The sequence below is a fragment of the Chiloscyllium punctatum genome, chromosome 2 (genome assembly GCF_047496795.1).
Source record: "Chiloscyllium punctatum isolate Juve2018m chromosome 2, sChiPun1.3, whole genome shotgun sequence".
NCBI classification, from domain to species: domain Eukaryota; kingdom Metazoa; phylum Chordata; class Chondrichthyes; order Orectolobiformes; family Hemiscylliidae; genus Chiloscyllium; species Chiloscyllium punctatum.
In genome coordinates, this window is record NC_092740.1 from 83,742,630 (window position 1) to 83,763,351 (window position 20,722).

The 20,722-nt window shown below is 39.0% G+C and overlaps 1 protein-coding gene across 1 annotated transcript in view; it reads left to right on the forward strand.

Annotated features, from left to right (window-relative positions):
- Nucleotides 1-3,192: 3,192 nt before the first annotated feature.
- anxa1a (annexin A1a) overlaps nucleotides 3,193-20,722 on the forward strand; it is a 31,548-nt gene continuing 14,018 nt past the window's right edge. Inside the window, exons 1-10 of the mRNA XM_072584922.1 lie at nucleotides 3,193-3,318; nucleotides 8,849-8,909; nucleotides 14,032-14,125; nucleotides 14,258-14,352; nucleotides 14,515-14,628; nucleotides 16,859-16,949; nucleotides 17,045-17,124; nucleotides 17,766-17,822; nucleotides 17,908-18,001; nucleotides 19,484-19,579. Of these exons, the coding sequence (XP_072441023.1) occupies nucleotides 8,859-8,909; nucleotides 14,032-14,125; nucleotides 14,258-14,352; nucleotides 14,515-14,628; nucleotides 16,859-16,949; nucleotides 17,045-17,124; nucleotides 17,766-17,822; nucleotides 17,908-18,001; nucleotides 19,484-19,579 (772 nt within the window). The 5' untranslated portion in view covers nucleotides 3,193-3,318; nucleotides 8,849-8,858. The remainder of the gene's footprint in view (nucleotides 3,319-8,848; nucleotides 8,910-14,031; nucleotides 14,126-14,257; nucleotides 14,353-14,514; nucleotides 14,629-16,858; nucleotides 16,950-17,044; nucleotides 17,125-17,765; nucleotides 17,823-17,907; nucleotides 18,002-19,483; nucleotides 19,580-20,722) is intronic.

Consider the following 20,722-nt stretch of genomic DNA (forward strand, 5'->3'; position numbering starts at 1 on the left):
TGCTGCAAATAATCCTATTTGGTAGCTTCATCAGATTGTCACCTCATTTTTAGGTATGGCCAATGCATCTCCTGGCATGCCCTCCTGCACTCTCCATTGAACTAAGGTTTATTCTCTGGCCTGATAGAAACATACAAGATACAAATAGGAGTTAGCTATTTGACCCTTTGAGCCTCCTCTGCTATTTTTATGATTGCGGTTGATTTTCAAGCTCAAGATTCTAAATCCACATTCCCCCCATATCCCTTGATCCCTTCAGCCATAAGATCGATATCTACCTCCTTGAAAACACAATCTTTTGACTTCAATCACTTTATGTAGCAGCAAATACCACACATTCATGACAATCTAAAGGAAGGAATTTCTCCTCATCTCAGTCCTACCTTTTATTGTTAAACTATGACCCCTAGTTCTGGACTCTCACACCATTGGGAACATCCTTCCTGTATCTAACCTGTCTAGTCCTGTTAGAATTTGATAGGTTTCTATAAGATCCCGCTCCCCTCATTCTTCTGAACTCCAGTGAATACAATCCTAACCAGTTCAATCTCTCCTCACAGACCAGTCTTACCGTCCCAGGAATTAATAGGGTAAAGCTGTTCTGCACTTCCTCTATAGCAAGAACACTCATCCTCAGATGAGACCAAAACTGCACACAATATTCCAGGTGTGGCCTCACCAATGCCTTGTATAATTGCAACAAGACATCCTTACTTCTGTAATCAACTCCTCTAGGTATGAAGGCCAACATGCAGTGTGCCTTCTTTATTGCCAGCTGTACCCCCACTCTTACTTTCAGTGACTGATACATGAGGATACCCAGGTCATGTTAAACACTCGCACCCTCTCAATTCAATTAATAATCAGCTTTCTTATTTTTGCTACCGAAGTGGATAATCTCAAAATTATCCACATTATACTGCATTTGCACACTCACTCAGCCTATCTAAATCACACTGCAATCTCCCCACAATTCATGGACAGATGCATTGGCAATAAGTAGATTGATGAGCATGAGATCTCAAATTTAGTTCCTTTTCTATCTGCTGCAGGCTCAGTCTAGCAATGATGTCCTTTAAGGCTAAAAGCATGATCAATAGGGTGCTGCTGAGCCACTCTTCATCGTGGACAGTGAAGTCCCAGCAAGAGGGGACTATATTCTACCCTCTTCCTTCCTCCTCAGTGCTTCCTCCAAATGTTGTTCAGCGTGGAGGTGTAATAATTCATCATCTGAGGGGAGGAGGTACATGTTAATCAGCAGGAGGTTTCCTTTCCTATGTTTGACCTGATGCTAAGTGACTTCTTGTGGACTGGAGCCAATATTGAGGATTCCCTCCTGTACACCACTGTACTATCTAAGCTGCTGGCACTGTCCTGCTGTTGGGACAGGCCGTAATCATGGGTGGTGATGGCATTACCTGGGATAAGTGTGTAGTACTGTCAGGCCACTGCTTGACTAGTCTATAAGACAGCTCTTCCAATTTTGGCATGAGCACTTAGATATCTGTACGGAGAGCTTTGGAGAGTTGACAGGACCAAGTTTGCTGCTGCTGCTGCTGCTTCTGATGCCTCTGTCAGTGCCAACTGGTCCATGTGATTTCATTTTGTTTTGCACTTTTTGGCAATTGATAGAACTAAGTGGCTTACTAGGCCATTTCAGATGACAGTTAAAAGTCAAATACATCTGAAATCATATGTAGGCCAGACCAAGCAAGGGCAAGCAGCCTTTCCTTCCCTAATAAACATCAGTGAACCATAAGTTTTTTGAGAACAATTGGCAGTGGTTTTCATGGTCATCATTAGAATGCTAATTTCAGATTTTTATTGAATTGAAATTCCATTAGCTGACATGATCTCTGGATCATTTGTCCAATGATAATATCACAACATCATTGCCTTCCCTTACTGATTGATGTTTTGAGGCCTTTGTGACTAATGAATAAGTTGGCGAACTGTTAGTTGACACCAGGATGTGACAAGATGTTTGCCATTTTGAAAGTATAAAGTTAGGTGGTCTACGCTTATCAATGGTCTCCAGCAGCTGCTTAAAGAGAATATTTAACCTGGGACAAAAAATAAAAAATTACATTGTGGAGGGTTGAATGGATGCTGAAAATAGAGCAGTAATTACTAAAACTTTTAATTCTATTAAGTGCGAACCACACACATGTGTCATATAAATAATTTCAAGCTTTCCATCCATCTTAGCTGACAGCAATTAGGGAAGCCTTTCATTATTACTCACCTCAATCCCTCCATCTTTCATTTACATCTCCAATTCCTCCTTCTCTCTTTCTGGTAGTCATACTTATTGAGATAACAACTAAATTGTGTGCTTAACTAAGGGGTAATTAAGAAGGGGAGGTAAAATTTATAACAAAATGCAATAATTACAGTTTTGAATTTCTGTAAAGCTGTACACTTCAGAATGTGGAATGTCTTATTAATGTAATTACTAATTAAAAGCCTTAATCATGGCAATATCATGTTTGGATGGTTGTTCCTTGAAATTTTCCTCATGGTAATACATTGCATCCACTCTGACCTGTGTAAAAGTATAATCTGCTGATTTGGAATGAGACTAGTGAATTAAAATGGTGGGCACGGTGGCTCAGTGGTTAGCACTGCTGCCTCACAGCACCAGGTACCAGGTTTGATTCCCACCTCAGATGACTGTCTGTGTGCAAACTCCACATTCTCCCCATGTCTGCATGAGTTTCCTCCCACAATCCAAAGATATGCAGGCCAGGTGAATTGGCCATGGTAAATTACCCATGGTGTAGGTTATTATTCAGGGGTAAATGTAGGTTGGGGCAATGGGTCTGGGTGGATTGCTCTTCAGAGGGACTTGTTGGGCCGAAGGGCCTGTTGTCATTCTATAGGGAATCTAATCAAAATGGATTTTGTATAACTTTTACCCTCTTCCTCTCCTTGGAGTGTCAACATAAACTGTAGGATTACTAATACTGAGAAGCCAGACATTTGGCAAAGAAACCAGATTGGACTGATCTAATTCCCATGTGATTTTTGTTTGCAGAGGTTGCGTAGAGACCTGAAAGTTATTTCCTGTCTCTCTCCAGACCTTCAAAGAGTTCACTGCAGCCAGCTCCCGTTTTTGTATGCCCTGTAACATCTGGGAGTTGATTGGCTCATCATAGCCTGCAGTGCTTAGTCAATCAGAAAGAAGGCTAGTCATAAATGACCTCACTGGGTGTGGTAACAGTATAAATACAACCTCAAACAGCTAGACTGTTTTATTTGTGATTTTCTCCATTCCTGAAGGGGTGTTTTAAGTTTACAGGATTAAATAAGCAGTTGGTAAGCATTAACTGTCTACATTATAGCCTTGTTTTGATTTGAGCCTAAAGCTCTTAAGTATTAAAATGCTGGCAGTGTTTAGTCTTTTGTAGTCTGATTTTTTTTTGTCCTACTGTCACCTGCAAGGGTATTATTTTAATTTAAGCTTGAAACTTAAATGTTTCTTACAGGGGCTTGTGCAAAAGATCTGTTTTGACAATGCTGTCAACTTTTCCTGTATGTTTAAGTGATTTGTAGGTTTTTTCCCCCCCTGTGAACTCCATCTTTTAGTTATTTGAGATTATTTGAATGTTTAGTTGAAAACTGGATTACTACAATGAAGAGCAGAATAATACCAGGTTTGGGGTGGAATAAGGAATGTTGTATGACAAGGTTTTAAGCCTATTCTTTGAATCTGGACTTAATTTTCTTTATGTCACTTACGTGATCTGAACCCTTTCAATGCTGTGCTGAAATAAATCTCTCCTATAGAGTAGTGTTTTCCTCTCAAACCAGGGGCATTAATGAAGGCATCTTCTGTTTCAAAGCTGCTGGGTTGGTTTGAACAGCTGGCTTGCTGCCTATACCAACTGAAGCAAACCATGGAATCTCATGCAAAAGTGTATTTATTACTAGTGAGCTGGATCTCCTCCAATTTAGATTTCAACTTAAGTATTTATGGAAGGTGGAATACAAGTTTTTAAAATTAACTTGTCTTACATAACTCAGTTGCTGTGTGTTTTTAAATGCAAGTTTATTGGCCTCAAGCAATCAACTGTGCACTTTTCATATGGTATTGACTGACTAGTTTCTGCAGACTGTTTAATTCCCACAAATTTTAAAGTCTCAGTCCTGCACGGTATACTGTCATGGCTTGGGTGTTCCTCACTATTCCTTCATCCATTCTGTGTCACAATTCTGGCACTCCTACCTAATAGCATTGTGGGAGTTTATCCATGACACAGTACAGATGTCAAGGAATACCCATTACCACCCCCTCAAGGACATTGGAGATGTATAATGTTAATCTGGTTTTGCTGGCTATGCACTCGTGAGCTTTTAAAAGCAATAGTATTTTATCTTATCTTGCGGCAATGTTATCTATGTATTTTGGGCTTGTATTCAAATCTACAGAAACTGTAAAGATTTGAAATTCATGACTTAAAACAAATTCTTCCTAATCAATGTAATATGTTGTAACTTGTTTAAATTGGGTCTAGTGACAAAATCAGTTATAGATGTGATGTTAACTTAACAAGTAGTGTTTTTAAAGCCCACTAACACAAAGTAATGGTTAGCCATTCTGTATGGTTATGCTGATCTCCACCTCTCATTGGTAATCATTACCACCCCCAGTCGACAAGAACAGCTTCTATTTATTGACTTTGAGAACCATAAGATGAATGGCTTGTGTCATAACTTTGTTTGCATCAGTCGAGTAAACTTGCCATCTATTTTAGCCCCACTTTCCAGCACCTGGTCCACAGACATGTAAGTTACAATACTTTGGGTGAGGATCCAGGTTCCCTTCTAGTTTTTTGTGGTTGAAGCAAGAACAAACCTGGATGATGAATTCTGGATTAGCACCATTCTCTGGAATGTTGGGAGGTATTAAAATTTGAGGATGTAGAACCCAAAACTGGAGTGCACATATTTCAGAATGTTGTAATGCCACAAATAAGAGGCTACTGAAGAATTTAAATTATTTTAGCATATTAAAATTGAACTGTTACTCAACTGGTAACTAGTGGAGATAATTGAGCACAAGGTGATGGGTGAATGGGATTTAATGAGTTGAGACATGGAGTATTTTAAGTAACACTTGAGTTTAGAGGAAGGAATGTATCAAATGGGCCATTTCAGTCTCCTGTCTTCTCTACCATTTGATAAGCTTCAATATTGTTACCCTGCATAATGTCTGTATCTCTAATTTGGATTATTTCCGGAAACTAATCTAACTCCTGAATGTATTTTGAGCTTTCACAGTCCTTTGGCATCGAGAATTCCTAAGTTTCACTTCCATCTAAGGTTGTGGTGGATCATTACAACATGACATGAGGAGAATTTCATCTGATAAGATGAGGCAGACAATAAGCATTATAGTATTAGAAGGTAAAGGCAGTCTTGGTGGCAATACAGGTATGATTGATGCTTCATCTGTTAAGAATGTCAGGTTACAAATTATAAACCACAGCCACCAGGCAGAGTGATGGTGTTAGTGAGGGAATGAAAGTTGTGACGATAGACAGAATCATAAAATCTGTTCACTTGGTACTGGATGTTGATAAGTTATTTTAGACTGTTGAGGGGATGGAGTGAGATGGTGATTTGGGTAAGGATGGGTATTGTATATCCAAGTTCCCACCTTAAAAGAGCTTTGATGTGGAGAAGAAACAAACCATTGATAATTTCAGTTGTGCTTTGTGCATATACTGTATATTTAATACAGTCCTGGGGTGTGGAAAAGGTAAGATTTTCAACCCTTGAAGTAAGCAAACTTTTCTCTATTCTCTGAAATGGTGGTTGACACATGCACACCTTTTAAAGATTGTGACCCTGGTTTGAAGAGTTCAGCCAAGGGAAACCATCTCAATGCAGTGTCTACCCTCTTTAGCCCCTCTGCATTTGTTTCACAAGAATATTTTAAATTCAACTGCAGAGACTGTACCTGTAGGACAATCCCTTATTTCATGGAATAGTCCTAATGAAACCTGCTGGAGAAACTCAGCAGATCTGGCATCCTCTTTCAGGAGAAAAACTGTTTCAGGTTTGATTATAGTTCTTCAGGGTTCTGTGCAGGTCCTATTGGACTTGCAAGTTGCAACATGCTCTACACTCTCATGACCAATGCTGAGTTCCTCTAGAAGATCTTTGCTTTCATAGTTCCAATGAACTTTTGCCCTCCCACCTAGGTAGTTTTTGAACATTACTCCGGTTGTGATCCCACCAATGTGCTAAAAGATAGTGTTACTCATAATCCATTCCTCTGGTTTTATTGATAGGCTGCAGATACTGCAGTACAAGCTAGCTGTTGTGTATAATGACGCAGTTTCTGAATACCATCAAATCAGTCTTTTTTTTGCCAGAAACTGAACTTGTTCAGCCATGAATCCTTCTTTCGAAAGAACACACCAATGACTGCAGAGTTCTGCAGAGAGTAGCTTGCCTCATCCTCACCACCCCACCAACCCTCAATCCCTCAAACAATCTGCTCAAGTATAAGGCATATGCTTTGGGGTATGATTTGATCGTCCTCACTGCCTGAGTGTAGTTCTAGTCACAAAGCTCAACCGCATCCTGGATCAAACGGTCTGATTGGTTGACTCCTTGCCCCTCAAGCACAGCCTTCGATAGTCACTCCCTCATTCGTAACACAACCAGCAGGGCATTATCTGCAAGATGTACTGTAGCAACTCTCCAGGGCTCCTTCAACAGTAAATCCATGACCTCTACTACCTAGAAGGACCAGGCACCTGGTGCACTGGAATATCACAAGCTGCAGGTTGCTCCAAGTCTCTCAGCTATCATAACTTGGCACTATATAACTCTTAATTCTTGGGTCAATATACTGGAACTTCCTACTCCATGGAGGCTGCTTCTACATCAAGGATGGCAGTGGTTCAAGAAGGCAGTTCAGCACCACCACCTTGAGTTTTTAAAGATCAGCAATAAATGTTGGCCTAAAGGCGGCATCCTCAATGTCTATTAAATCTTTTTGTACTTCACTTTTTAAATGATTTTTGCCTTCTTAACAAGGATAGAGTCCAGCAATCTTAAACTTCTAGGAGTCATGAATGATCACTGCCATGTATTTCATATCCAGGTTAACACTACACTTAAATACGTCAGCAAACAGTTAACAAATATTAGGTGGGAAAACAAAGTTTTCTTTGAGCAAGAAAGAGCTTTATATAAATGGAGAAGCTGCAGCACAAGGGAGTTGTAAGTAATTATGAATAAAACACAAAGCTAGCACACTGGTGCAGCAGGTAAACTGGGAGGGTGGAATATTGGCCCTCTTATTTTAAGGGGGTTTAAGTTTAATTTGAAAGGTCTTACTGCATTTATACAAGGTGCTGGTGAGACCACATCTGAAGTATGGAGCAATTTTGGTCCCCTTCTTTAAGAAAATATTATTTCATTTGGAGGCACTTCAGCGCAGGTTTATTAGGATGATTCCATATATGGAGGGACTGTCTTGTGAGCAAAGGCTGAACAGATTGGGTCTCTACTTGATTTTAAAAGAATGAGAAGTGATCTCATTGAAATGTAAAGCATTCTTCCGGGCTTGATATGGTGATTGATGAGGATGTTTCCCTTCATGTGAGAGTCTAGAAGCAGGGAGCATAGTCTCAGAATAAAGAGATGCCAATTTAAGACTGAAGAATTTTTTTGAAGGTTGTGTTTGGAATTCTCTGCCATGGAGCTGTGGGGCAAGAATGGACTTTTAAAACTTCACTTAAATTCAAGTTTGTTTCAATGTTTTCTATTCATTAAAATACTCATACGGCAATGCACATAATTTTCTGCCAGGGCAGAATTGACAGATAATTGAATTTCACTAATGGTGGTTACACTTAACTAAAATTTTCTTCCAATGTTGATGCACTTTATGGGGTGGCATGGTGGCTCAGTGGTTAGCACTGCTGTCTCACAGCACCAGGGTCCCAGGTTCAATTCCAGCCTCTGGCGACTGTCTGTGGAGTTTGAACATTCTCCATTTGTCTGTGAGAGTTTTGTCTGGGTGCTCTGGTTTCCTCCCATAATCCAAAGATGTGCAGGTCAGGTGAATTGGCCATGCTAAATTGCCCATTGTGTAGGTGCATTAGTCAGAGGGAAATGGGTCTGGGTGGATTGCCCTTCAGAGGGTCGGTGTGGACTGGTTGGGCCAAAGGGCCTGTTTCCACACTGTAGGGGATCTAATTTTAGCCAGCTGTGGCTTTTTAGCTATCTTTAGCCTCTTAAGGCTGAAAGTGGCACTTGTTAGGATCAACTGGAGTATAAAAATCCTCTGAACTGCAGCTATCAAAGAACTGCCATTCAAGTGAACTCTTTACCTCCTCTTATCTCTTCAGGTGGGAAGTTAAAAGATTCCCATGAGACTGTGAACTGCAGTTGAGTTAATCCAAATGAGTCATTTTGCGTCCAGTTTAATGCTTTTTAGTTAATTGCTGAATTCACTACACAACTAAAGGCCTCAAACCTCCTGATCTGGGGTGACAGAAGCTTCACCATCTTGGTGGCTATTGTCAGCTTTAATCCGAGAATAGAATGAGATGGCTTGTGCACAAACATGTACACATTTTATGCAAATGTACTTGAGCAAGATGGCATACTTATGGGAGTGTGTAGTTGGCATTAATTTTGAGTGATTGTTCAAAACATTTTATTTTTCATTGGGTTACTGACTTGTGTACTTGTTCAGCTAGTTAACAGTTAAACCCTCCAACCACTACAACGGAGGGTAGCTTTTGATAAATCTCTCATCATGAATGCATTTCAATTTGGACAGTTATTAAAAATGACAAATTATTTTGGGTTTTTTTGGCAGGCCTGATAAAATGGCATCTAACCTCGTCAGTATATTCCTGCAGCAAGCAATGCAATCTCATGTAAGTTTTTTTTGATACTTTTTGAATCTTCTTTTACATTTGTTTTTAGTATCCTTTTATGTACCAGGAACAGTAAGATTTATGCTATCACTGGGTAAGTTCATGAATTGTGAATGGGACAGACCAAATAGCTGCTAAGTTTTAGGGAAGACTTTCTGATTTTTAAACTTTGCTATATGTACCTAACATTTTACTAACCCCAAACATTGGAAAGATACTGCAGACCACAAAGTGCCTCTTTAGGATGAGGGTCAAAACAATTTTTTTCTAGCTTTCTCTTAAATCTGTTGAGTCATACACTTTGAATTAACTGTTTTTTTTTCTCTAATGGAACTTTAATTTCTAACTGGAAGGTTTTTGTTTGCAAACTGTGAAAAGGTTAGCAGGCAGCCAACTGGACAAACCATTCTTATGATTACTACCACAAGTCAGATTCCAGAACTCAGTCTGGTTTGAAGGATTATATTGTTTTTACCTTCATGTGATGTTTGTCAATAAGGCATTGTCTCATTTTTGTTAATGATATAAATTTCTGGATTAAAAACCATACTAAGCTATCTAAATATAGGTGTTTAGGAAGATCAAAAAGTACTAACCTTCCTGATATTACAGACTACAGTACAAAGAAAGTTGTGCTCCATATACAGCTTGCATTTCTATGTAACTGAGTCCCAGTCTATCCTCAAACCCTCCAGTCCTGGCAACATCCTGTATTTCATGACACTCAGCAAAATGTTTTCCCCGGTGAATAAAGGGATTCAATCTAAAGGATGACCCACATGTGGTGGTCAAAAAATAAGATATACAGTGATAAGAACTGGCAGCAGATAAGGGGGAAAAATGATCTTATGAAAATAAATGGACAAGTCTGAAAATGACCAGTTTCTATGATTTTAAAAAGTATGTGGTGTGGAACTTTTGGAAGATGTAACTGGGGAATTAACATTTACTTGTGTAAAAGTCAACTTTAAGATTTTGTTTGTTTTAAGCTGAAGTTAGGGGGTTGACTATTACATGAGTATTGTTTTTGAGGGGATAAAATTCATACTTGGCATGAATCAAAAAATACTCAAATGAGCCAGATGTCTGTATAAATAAACAACAGAAGGAGAAGGAATTATGGCTGCTATTGAATATTTATCTACAAAATAACTGTCTCCATTTTGCCTGCTACAGTAGAATGGTAATGTCATACTGTATTCCAGTTACCAGTAAAATAAAGTGCATGTAGGTCTACACATTCCAAAGTCCAGATTTTGACCAAAAATAGGAGGTTGCCTTTTACATCAAATTATACCACAGTATATACAGTAACAACAATGGGGACCAATAATTTAAAACAATATTAAGTCTTCATGGTAACAAATCCTTCTTCCTCCGCCTTCCCCCCCCCCCCCCCCCCCCCCGCCTCTCCTCCCTGCCTCTCTCCATCCCTCCGCCTTTTCTTCCTCTCCTAACCCACTCTCTCTGTCTGTCTCTCTTCTACCACTGCGCCCCCCCCCCCCCCACCATCTCTGGAATAGTATACACAAAGTGTTAATGGAGGGGTGGGGGAGAATCTTGAGTCTGTTATGAGGGGGCAAAGTATTTGATAAACTAATGGGACTACAAGCAGACATCCCTCTGACTAGATAACCACTTGTATCCAAGGTTTGTAAAAGTGGCTAGAGGTAGTGGAGGTATTGGGCAAAATATTCCAGAACTCGCTGGATTCCAATAGTTTAGAAAATGTTCTTTGGGGGTAGAATGTGCAGTTGCCAACGGGGAACTGGTAGACTGAATTTCCAGAAAATATTCAAAGGTGCCACCTGAGATTCTTGAACAAGAAAAGATGTTGGAGTATTGATCAGTGTGAATTAAAGATAGGTAAACATGAATAAGTTTGTTTGACCCTGTATGGTAAACAATGATTATTCCTCTTCCTCTATCTCAATACCATATTCTTGCTTTATCCATATTTCCACACTATGCCTCTGACTGTTCAAGAAAGATTGTAATACTGTGATATTCAATGACTTGGCATCTTCAATTCTTCCTTCCATGATCAAACTGTGGTATTTACTGCCAAAAATGTTTCTTTCCCCCCCCCCTAGATTCTACACCATTTCTGGCATATGTGCCTCATGGTTCTGGCTTATTCAACAAGAGAAAACACTCCCTGCATCTTCTGTCTAGTTCTATTAATTGTGTCCATCCAATTTCCTCTCCTGAACTTTGACTGGGCCTGTATTTGCTAATGTCTCCTCATGACAATTCCTGATACCAGTCTAGTGAGCTATTGCTGCACTGTATGGTCACTATATGCTCTTTTTGGATGGGAAGACCAGAACTATGTACAATACTGAGGCCCTGTATAACTGCAGCAAGCTAGCCATATTTTTATCTTTGAGTCCCCTTGCTATGAAGGTACTTGCCTTTTCTAATTGCTTGTTATATCTGCTTGTTTACTTTCATTGGTTTTCAAGGACATTTAGATCCCTTTGTGTATCCAAGGTTTCCCACATGAGTTGGTATATGAATATATTGTGGATACATGCCAAGTGTTTGCCCGTGCACAACTTGGCTAGATTGCACTGAATTCTATTTGTATCCTCCTGGTCAATCCCACAAAAGACAGTTGAATTAGGTTCTTTTTTAAGTTGGAAAGATATAACTAGTCCACGGCCACAAGAATCAGTCCTAGGACTGCAACTATTTACTGCTTACATTCTTCCTTGGGAGTAAAATTACTGTATCCATATGCTGATGAGCAAATAAGTGGGAGGGAATGTTGAGGAGGACAGTGGAATCTGCAAGGGAATATAGATGAATTGAGTGGGCAAAAACTTGGCAGTTATTAATGTAGGAAAGTGAATTTATACAATTAGGTGGGATGAATCAAAAAGCAGATTTTATTTAAATAGACTAAAAATCTGGCTGTCCATAAATATTACCATACAGGCACTGTAGGTTATGGCAAATTAATTTTTGGCCCTTGTTTTAGGTGGATTAGGAGTTTAAAAAGGACATGTGTTGCTACAACTGTATAGGATGCTGGTTGTTTGTCACCGTACCTAAACAGTGAAAAGCTGAGTGTACAATTTTGGTCCCTGCTTTGGGGGGGGGGGGAAAAGTACAAAAGGCTATTGAAGATTCACTACAGTGATTCCTAGAATGAAGGGGTTGACTGTTTAAGAACAGCTTAACAGGTGTGACCTTTGAGTTCAGAAAAATGAAGGTGATCATTCCTACATTAAGATTTCCTAAATTTAAAATCTCTTTGCCCAACTGTTTTGCCTACTTAGTCAACCCATCCCTATCACATTGCAGATTCATTGTCATTTTCACGTTTCCTCTCTCTTTCCTCATTGGAGGGACTAACTGCTCAAGAAACTTCAATGTGGCAGCATCTATGGAAAAAGCAGAGTTAATGTTTCAAATCTAATGACCTTCATGTGTTTTTTTTCACCCTTGTTGGGTGATTCTGGATTCCTTTCAGTCCTTTCAAGTTATAGTCAGGAATTCTGGAAGAGAATTTCATTATTCCCAAGCTTAATTGGTTGGCAACACATTGTCAAAGCACTTGGTGCGTGTGTTTGTGTGTGTGAGTGAGATTAGATATCAATATTTACATTGTTCAGAAATGTCAAATCTCAAAGTCTGGGTTTAGATCCCAAATTTCTAATTGGACTGCCACAAAATTCCATTATTCCCCGAAACACAATGTTTTCTCCTTTGTTTTCTTAAAGTTAACACTAACCCTTGAAGGGGCAGTCGACTCAATGCCAACTATTTTCTCTCCATAGATGCTGCCAGCCCTGTCGAGTTTCTCTAGCATTTTGTCTGATCTGTTCTGTTTACTTCAGGGAAGCAGGCCTACTGCTCAATCTTGGGGAGCATTCAATGCTTAAGTGTCTGTATCTCAGGCTTGAAAATTGAAAGGCAGAGCATGACTGCTTCTCCATTACTATAGTTACACTTTGCATATGTTACCTCTTTGTGCACTACACAACCTTTGAAATTAGAGGGCAAACCAGAGATGGTCAATGTTTCATAGGAAAATAACAAGCCATGGATATCTTCCTTTGCCTAGATTTTCTCTTGTCCCTTTTGTTTGTCCCAGTGACCCTTAAGCTGTTTAACTCTAATTGTGCATAACCATGTTTGGGCATATGCATTTGGAATTAACAGCTGCCTCTGATACAACACCCAGCTTGAGTGCTTCCCATATGTTCATCCAATCAGTGATGTAATCTGCCTGACTACATCAGGGGACTAGTCCCTGATTCTTTATTTTGAGTTAAGTGTGGTGTCATTGGGAGAAAGTAGTGTACAAAGTTTTGATGAATAACAAATAAAACTCAGAACAAATATCAATTCTTCTCGAAGCTGGTACTGGCAAAGATGGATCCTTACTCTCCCTTGATTTCTAAACTTTAAGTTGCTTAGTTATCATGGGTTCACCATATGTTATTCTGAATTGTAGTTGCATTGTCCTCTAAATGGGCAAGCCAGGCTTTGTAGAACTGTCTGCAAAGTAACTTTTTGACATCAATTTTTTTTTACATAAATGTTTTTATTCTGTGCAAATAAATTAATTGTTTGCCATTTTGGATATCTTCAAGTACCAGTTTTCAGTGGTTGGAAAGTGATGAAAGCAAGATATCACTTCACTTTAGCCCAAATTCAGAAATGGGGCTAATGAGACATAAGCCTGCCATTTAGATGGAAAGACTTTGCCACCCCTGACACCTGCAGTGTTGAAGAGCATAAGCATGCTAACAGGTGCATGGCCAATTTCAATCTCTTCCATGCCACAAGCTAACAACATTTGCCCTCTATCTTATGAACCGATAAGAAACCAGTGAAATCTTTTTTTGTGAAATATCATGTTACCCCCTATAATTGGATCTTCCTAGAAATGTTACCTTTTTCTGGGCTTGAGTAGAAGCCAAAGAATCTGCCTTGGGTAACTACATATTGGTCAATGTAATCTGAATCCTGACCTCGTTTGGGAAAGAGAATGCAAGTATATAACAAATTTTATTTTGGACACTATATTAAACAGCAAATTAAAGCAGCTGTAGATATTTGATTGTGAAATCATTTTCCTTTCTTTCCTTCCTCATTCTTCTCCGCTCAGTCACCTTCCCCCAGTGGACCAACAGTTACTCCATTTCCTAACTTTGATGCAAGTGCTGACGCTGCTGCATTAGATAATGCACTCCAAGCAAAAGGTAAGCAATAAATTTCCTAGTTCTCTTCCAGGGCAGAGTTTTTGGTAACATGCTAAAATTAGCTGTCAGTAATTCAATTGCTGTTGATCTGAATATTCAATTCTACGTAGCTTGTTTTGTTTCTTTTTCTAGGTGTGGATGAAGAAACCATTATAAATATTCTGACATCCCGCAGCAACTGGCAGCGTCAACAAATAGCAGCTGAATATCAACGAAGTGTAGGGGAGGTCAGTTTTGCAATGTCATGTTTTTCTCTAGCATTGGAAATGTTGAATAAGCTGTTCTTGTGCTTGGAAAAGCTAACTCTTGAAACCAGTATTTTGATTCCTTAAATTGTTTGACATGTATAAATTTTATTTTTTGATATTTTAATATTTTTATTTCTGCAGCAACTGAAAAAGATCTTGAACAGGAAACTGTCTAATAAACTGGAGACTGTGGTCCTTGGCCTGATGAGAACACCTGCTCAATTTGACGCCATTCAGCTACATGATGCTATTCGGGTATTTTTTTTTTAAATAAAGCAATTTCTTAGCCATTGGGACAGTAATCTTGGAGTGAATCGGGGAATAAGTGAGCAAATTGAATTCCCAGTTAGGTTTGTACCCTCTGTACACTTAATCAGTAAATATCATGGAACCGGAAGTTGCTGAAACACTTGTAAAATGCAAACTATAAATTGTGATTCATCTAGCAAATTTAGATTACTTAGTGTGGAAACAGGCCCTTCAGTCCAACAAGTCCACACCGACCCGCCGAAGCGCAACCCACCCAGACCGATTCCCCTCCATTTACCCCTTCACCTAACAACACTACAGGCAATTTAACTTGACCAATTTACCTAACCTGCATGTTTTTGGACTGTGGGAGGAAACTGGAGCACCTGGAGGAGAACATGCAAACTCCACACAGTCGCCAATTGAACCCGGGTCTCTGGCGCTGAGGCAGCAGCACTAACCACTGTGCCACCCATAAATTTAGAGGATTGCAGCAGAAAAGTTGTTATAGCTTGATGCCAAGTTTGTGTGCTCAAACAGCATTGTGCTGAATCTCAATGGTTATGGTGCCCAAGGCCTTTCACCCTTCCATTGTGGGACCATGCTGGCTTACTGGGAGAGAAATTCATCTAGTGCTATCCACTAATTTCTCCTTAGCTGCGTGCACTTTTTAAAATCTTTGTTTTCAGATAATCCAATTCCCTCTTAAATGTCATAATTGAATCTGTCTTCCTTGGCTGTCCTGAATTGCAGGACCCCATCAATCTTTTGACATTCATGGTATTGACATGGACCATGACCTTGGGTTATTCTTCCAATCCCTACCCTGGGCAGCTGTCACTCCCAGTGTTATGGACGGTGTATTTTCCCTGAAGACCAATAGCCAGTAGTACCACCTAATATTCCATTTTGGGTATCAGATGTTTCCTCAGTGCTGTCTGCTTGGTGCTCTTATTCTGTCTGACCATCCTTTCTGCCTTTTTAAATCTTTACCTGCACATCCCACTGTACATGGTATCCAAAAGTCTCTGCCTTGAGGTGGCTCCAGCTGCTGTTCCAGATCCCAAATATGATTTTACTGTCTCTATAGATAGAATCCCTGAAAACATTGGCCACCCCGGTCTCGTCCCTGACTTCCCCACTGCATTAGACCAAGCTGCCATTGCCATGACTTCTCCTTAAATTGCATTTTCAGTTTCGTTCCTTTTGTATGTACAGGACATTACCTCACTTCTACTTTAAGAGCTTTGGCTAACCTCAACCAGTTTTACTCAGTTTGGACACTTAATATTCACTTGAATTTGGTAAGCAAGGCAATGACTTAGTCCATACTTGTTGCTGATCCCACTTGAGCTCTGTTTATCCTGCAATTTGTCACTTTGCTAATATTTTCAAAGCTCACCCCTCATGCAGCTTTTCAATATTTTTCGCTTCCTTGAGACTGTTTTTCAGTCATGGTTTTTTGTGTCCTGACTTGAGTCGCGTACGCTCCCCTCATGCTGAGTGTTAGAAAAGGCAAACTCAAACAAACGTGAATCATGGACTTTGCTTACATTTGAAAACTTTGTTTATCAATGAGTAATAGAAAAATGCTTCACTGCCAAACATCTAGCTCCTTGATCTGTAGTAGGGCAAGAACCACTTTTCACTGGGCTCTAGTGAATAGAGTTAAGTGTGACCTGCAAAAACAGCAGCTCAGGCAGCGTCGGGGGAGCAGGAGATCGCCGTTTTGGGCGTAGCCCTTCAACAGGAATGTCAGGGCTTATGCCTGAAATGTCAACTCTCCTCCTCAGATGCTGCTTTGCTTTTCTGGGCCCTACTTTTTGACTCTGATCTCCAACACCTGCAGTCCTCACTTTCACCTAACCCCAGTGAATACAATTTATCCTGTCACTGGCCTCTAACTTTGTCCACTTTGCACTCATCCTCTTATTTGGAATTTTGGAATGTTAAAGGTAAATTAGCCAGGAAAGGATCAACTGGATGTAAAAGTGGTAAAGACAACTTTATCCATTTTGTGCAAATCCATTTAATGTAGAGATGGCATTTGGGAATCTAAGGTTATTTGATCAGATTTCAGCAGGGATAGTTTGCTGTGTAGCTCAGCAGAAAAGGGTCGAATCACCAATGTGATGCTGTACTGTAATTTCTACGGGTAATCTTATAAGAAAGACTTGCTGGATTCAACCCTGATGTACAATTGAAATTGTATTCATGTCAAATTGTGTGTTGATAGGGTCTTGGTACTGATGAAGACTGTCTAGTAGAGATATTGGTATCTAGGAGCAACAAAGAGATCAAGGATATCATTAAAGCATACAAAGAAGGTAATGCATTTCGTGAGGGGTAATCTAAAGCAATAAAGGAAAAGCACATGGGTCTCACTTGACAGATTACTATTGATTATGGTTTTCTTTTGTAGAATTTGGCAGTGAATTGGAGGACAAGATCAAGGGTGATACATCTGGGGATTTCCAAAAGGCTTTAGTTGCGCTACTTAAGGTAAAATATCTTTACAACACTGAAGTATATGTTCAAAATAGTGATGCTTTTTATTCAAAAGATTCGTAGCCTTTCTACTGAAGGAATGCTTTGTCTAATACATCAACATTACCTGCACTACTTATGATGCCTATCCCTTTAGCAGAGGCAAAGTAAATGGCAATAAGACTAAAGCATCGACAGACTCTAAAGTTACTTATCATGGTACAGTCCTAAAATCAGGCACATAATAAAAATGGAGTATCATAATACTGATTTTTTTCATGCCTATTTAAACTTGAATGGGAGGCAATGTATATAATGAGTTTGCAGTTCCTAAACATAACCAGGATAGTTAGCTCTGTGTGCCTTGTTTGGGTAACTATCATTGGTGTGCAACAATGACAGTCCACCTTTAGGTATGAAGGAGGAAAATCAATGGAAATAGATATCCTTCAGAGGAATGACAGCCATTGCAATAACTTTTTGAAATTTGCTGCCAGACCCATTTGAATCCTTCTTAAACTGTTTTGATTGAATTTGTAGCATCTTAACAAACAGAAGTTAGTTTATTTAGACTGTAAATTCTGATGTCATTCAAGGCTGATATTTTTGAGATATTAAATTACATTTATCAATTTAAATCTTCTCTATATTGCTAGGCATCTAGAGATGAAGGTTGTACAGTGGATCATGACCTTGCTGATAATGATGCAAGGGTGAGTTGATTGCTTTTGCTCCAAATTATTGTATATTCTTAGAAATTATTTAATTGCAGGACTATAATTATACATTTTAATCTAGGCTTTATACGAAGCTGGTGAAAGAAGGAAAGGGACTGATGTTGACACTTTCATTAGAATTCTTACAAGCAGAAATGCTGCACACATGCAAACAGGTAAGGTAATGAAACTATCAATACTCTAGTGAAATTGTTCAAGCTCTCCTAATCTAATCAAGATTTGTAAATTGCATCTTTAATTTAGGTGTTTAAATATTCACAGTAACACAATTTAGTTGTCAATACTTTGCTGATTCAACTTTTTTTTTTTCAGGGCAATGCCTTGACCAGTCAGCCTCCTTGGCTTAAAACATAAAAGCCTGGCTACTGGCTGTCAACCAGCATTAATGGGAGTTGCTGTGAAGTGTACTGAATTAGTCCAATTAGTACTCTCCTCTTGCAATATAAAGGCTTGTTTCCCATGAATAGATTTTTGCAAGCTGTCCCAGTTTGAGTGTAAGATGGAAACATTTCAGGAAATTTGTTTTAGCAATATTCCAGTTCTGTACCAAATAACTACTCTCTTCATTGAAAGGAGGAGTTTCAAATAACTCTATATAAAAGTAATTGTGCATGATCTTACACTACTCCTTTCCATATTAAGAATGCTATCTTGAGGGAGAGAAGTTTGATATTGTCTCCTCTGAAGTATGAGCCTAACAATGAAACAGTCCAGTACTATACTAATGTTGAAATCTTGGACCCCAAGCCACTACAATCTTGCTAAATTAGAGCTTTGAATATAAAATCAAAATTGGCAGTTTACTAGCTAAGAATTAATCCAATGATTGAGTAGAACGAAGTTATGCAATGCATAGTTTAAATGAGACTTGCATAACTCCAACTAGATACTTTGTATGCTGAGATCAGAAGTATTAAGGAACTTTAAACACATTTGGCCAAATAAGGGAGGGAACAGATGAGCTGAACTGAACTACGTTCTGGAAAAAGTAGTAAATTTTGGAAACTAAGAATATTCTAATTGGGCTTGAGACCGCTGGAAAGAAGACCGAAGTATTTGGATGAACTCCCCTCAAGGTTGAGGGGGTGGAATGAATTCTTCCTGCTTCCAGATTTCAAATTGGCAGAGTAGTTGGCCAGCTGGCAAAATGAACAGCAGTAACTCGAAATGACTTTAATACACTTGCTGTAGTGTAAACTGGTCTAACAATTGTTAGAAATGCTTTTTGAAAGTTATCTGAATATACCATTTTAAAAGTTACAAATCACACAACACCAGGTGACAGTCCAACAGGTTTAATTGGAAGCACTAGCTTTCAGAGCACTGCTCCTTTATCAGGTGGTTGTGGCGACCCCATCTGATGAAGGAGCGACGCTCCAAAAGCTAGTGCTTCCAATTAAACCTGTTGGACTATAACCTGGTGTTGTGTGATTTGTATTTGTTTATACCCCAGTCCAATACTGGTATCTCCAAATCATTAATTTAAAAGCTATGATTTTTTTTGTAATCCTCAACTTTTCTACAAGTGAAATGTGGGAAAAATTTTATATTCTGACACTTTGCAATTTTAATGGCAACTTAACACTTTGATCTCATTCAGAAATTAATTGATTTTGTCCTGTTTTATTTTTATGTAGTGTTTGAGCGATACACAAAATATAGCAGTCATGAGATTGACAAGGCCTTGGATCTTGAACTGAAAGGGGACATAGAAAATGCTCTCATATCTTTGGGTATGTGAAAGATTATCTAACCTTCTGTTGATGTTCCATTTCTTTGAATCAGTGCAAAGTAATCCACATTTTTTTTTTCACTAAATCATTGGTCATTTACTCTTAAGAGTTGTCGAATTTGAGATTGCTGGTGAGCAACCTAGAACAAACAAATACTAATCTCTGTTGGAGCTGGAAGGTTGAGCTCTAGTCTTTTGAGTAACAAACATAAGCACTAAGTCAATTTGGATTTCAGACAATAATGACTAAGCACATAACTTTCACAACCATTGATCAGATTTCCAATACCAAGTGCGCTGGATTAGTGATATGTACAAATCTATCCAGGTTTGAAGATTCACTTTTGATAGCAGTTGGCTAATGATTTTTAGTTACAAATGTAAATAGATATTTGCATTCCTCCAGACAGACTGAAGTGGTGATATTTGCATCAACCAATTAAAATAATTGGGTTTTCTTCCAGAGATGAAGCGGTGATTTTACTTGTACTCTTGTTGGCATTGAAAAGTTATGAAGTAATCTGTTGAAACACTGTAGCTTGGTGTCGTCTCTCTTCTGGACATCTTGTAGTCACCTGAACTCTACAAGTTCAACTACAGAGCATGAGTTTTGTCCTTTTTTTGTTTTCTTTTCAGCATCAATCTTTTTCCTTAAGGTTTGACCTATTCACTCTTCTACCTGTATTTTGCACTCTTCTAATGCTTTTAACTATTACCATTCCTTTTGCCTTTTAGTTCCATTGTCTATATTTGAGTATTTACTTTTGGCTACTTTTTCTATTCTAGGACTTTACCTTTTTCGATAGTAAAACACACCCAATGTCTAGTTAAAAGACAAATGAATCTTCAGCATTGATATGAACCCTGTTTTTCTGTTCAAACGTTGCCAATCTGAGAATTTCCAGTGTTCAGTATCTTGCTTTTTATAACATCAAGCTGCAGCATTAACTCAATGCATAGATGGCCATGGTGTGGTAACAAGGTAAAAACAATAACTAACTGCAGATGCTGAAAACAAAATACTGGATTAGTGGTGCTGGAAGATCTCCTCTACATTGGGGAGACTGGGCGCCTCCTAGCAGAGCGCTTTAGGGAAGATCTCCGGGACACCCGCACCAATCAACCAAACTGCCCCGTGGTCCAA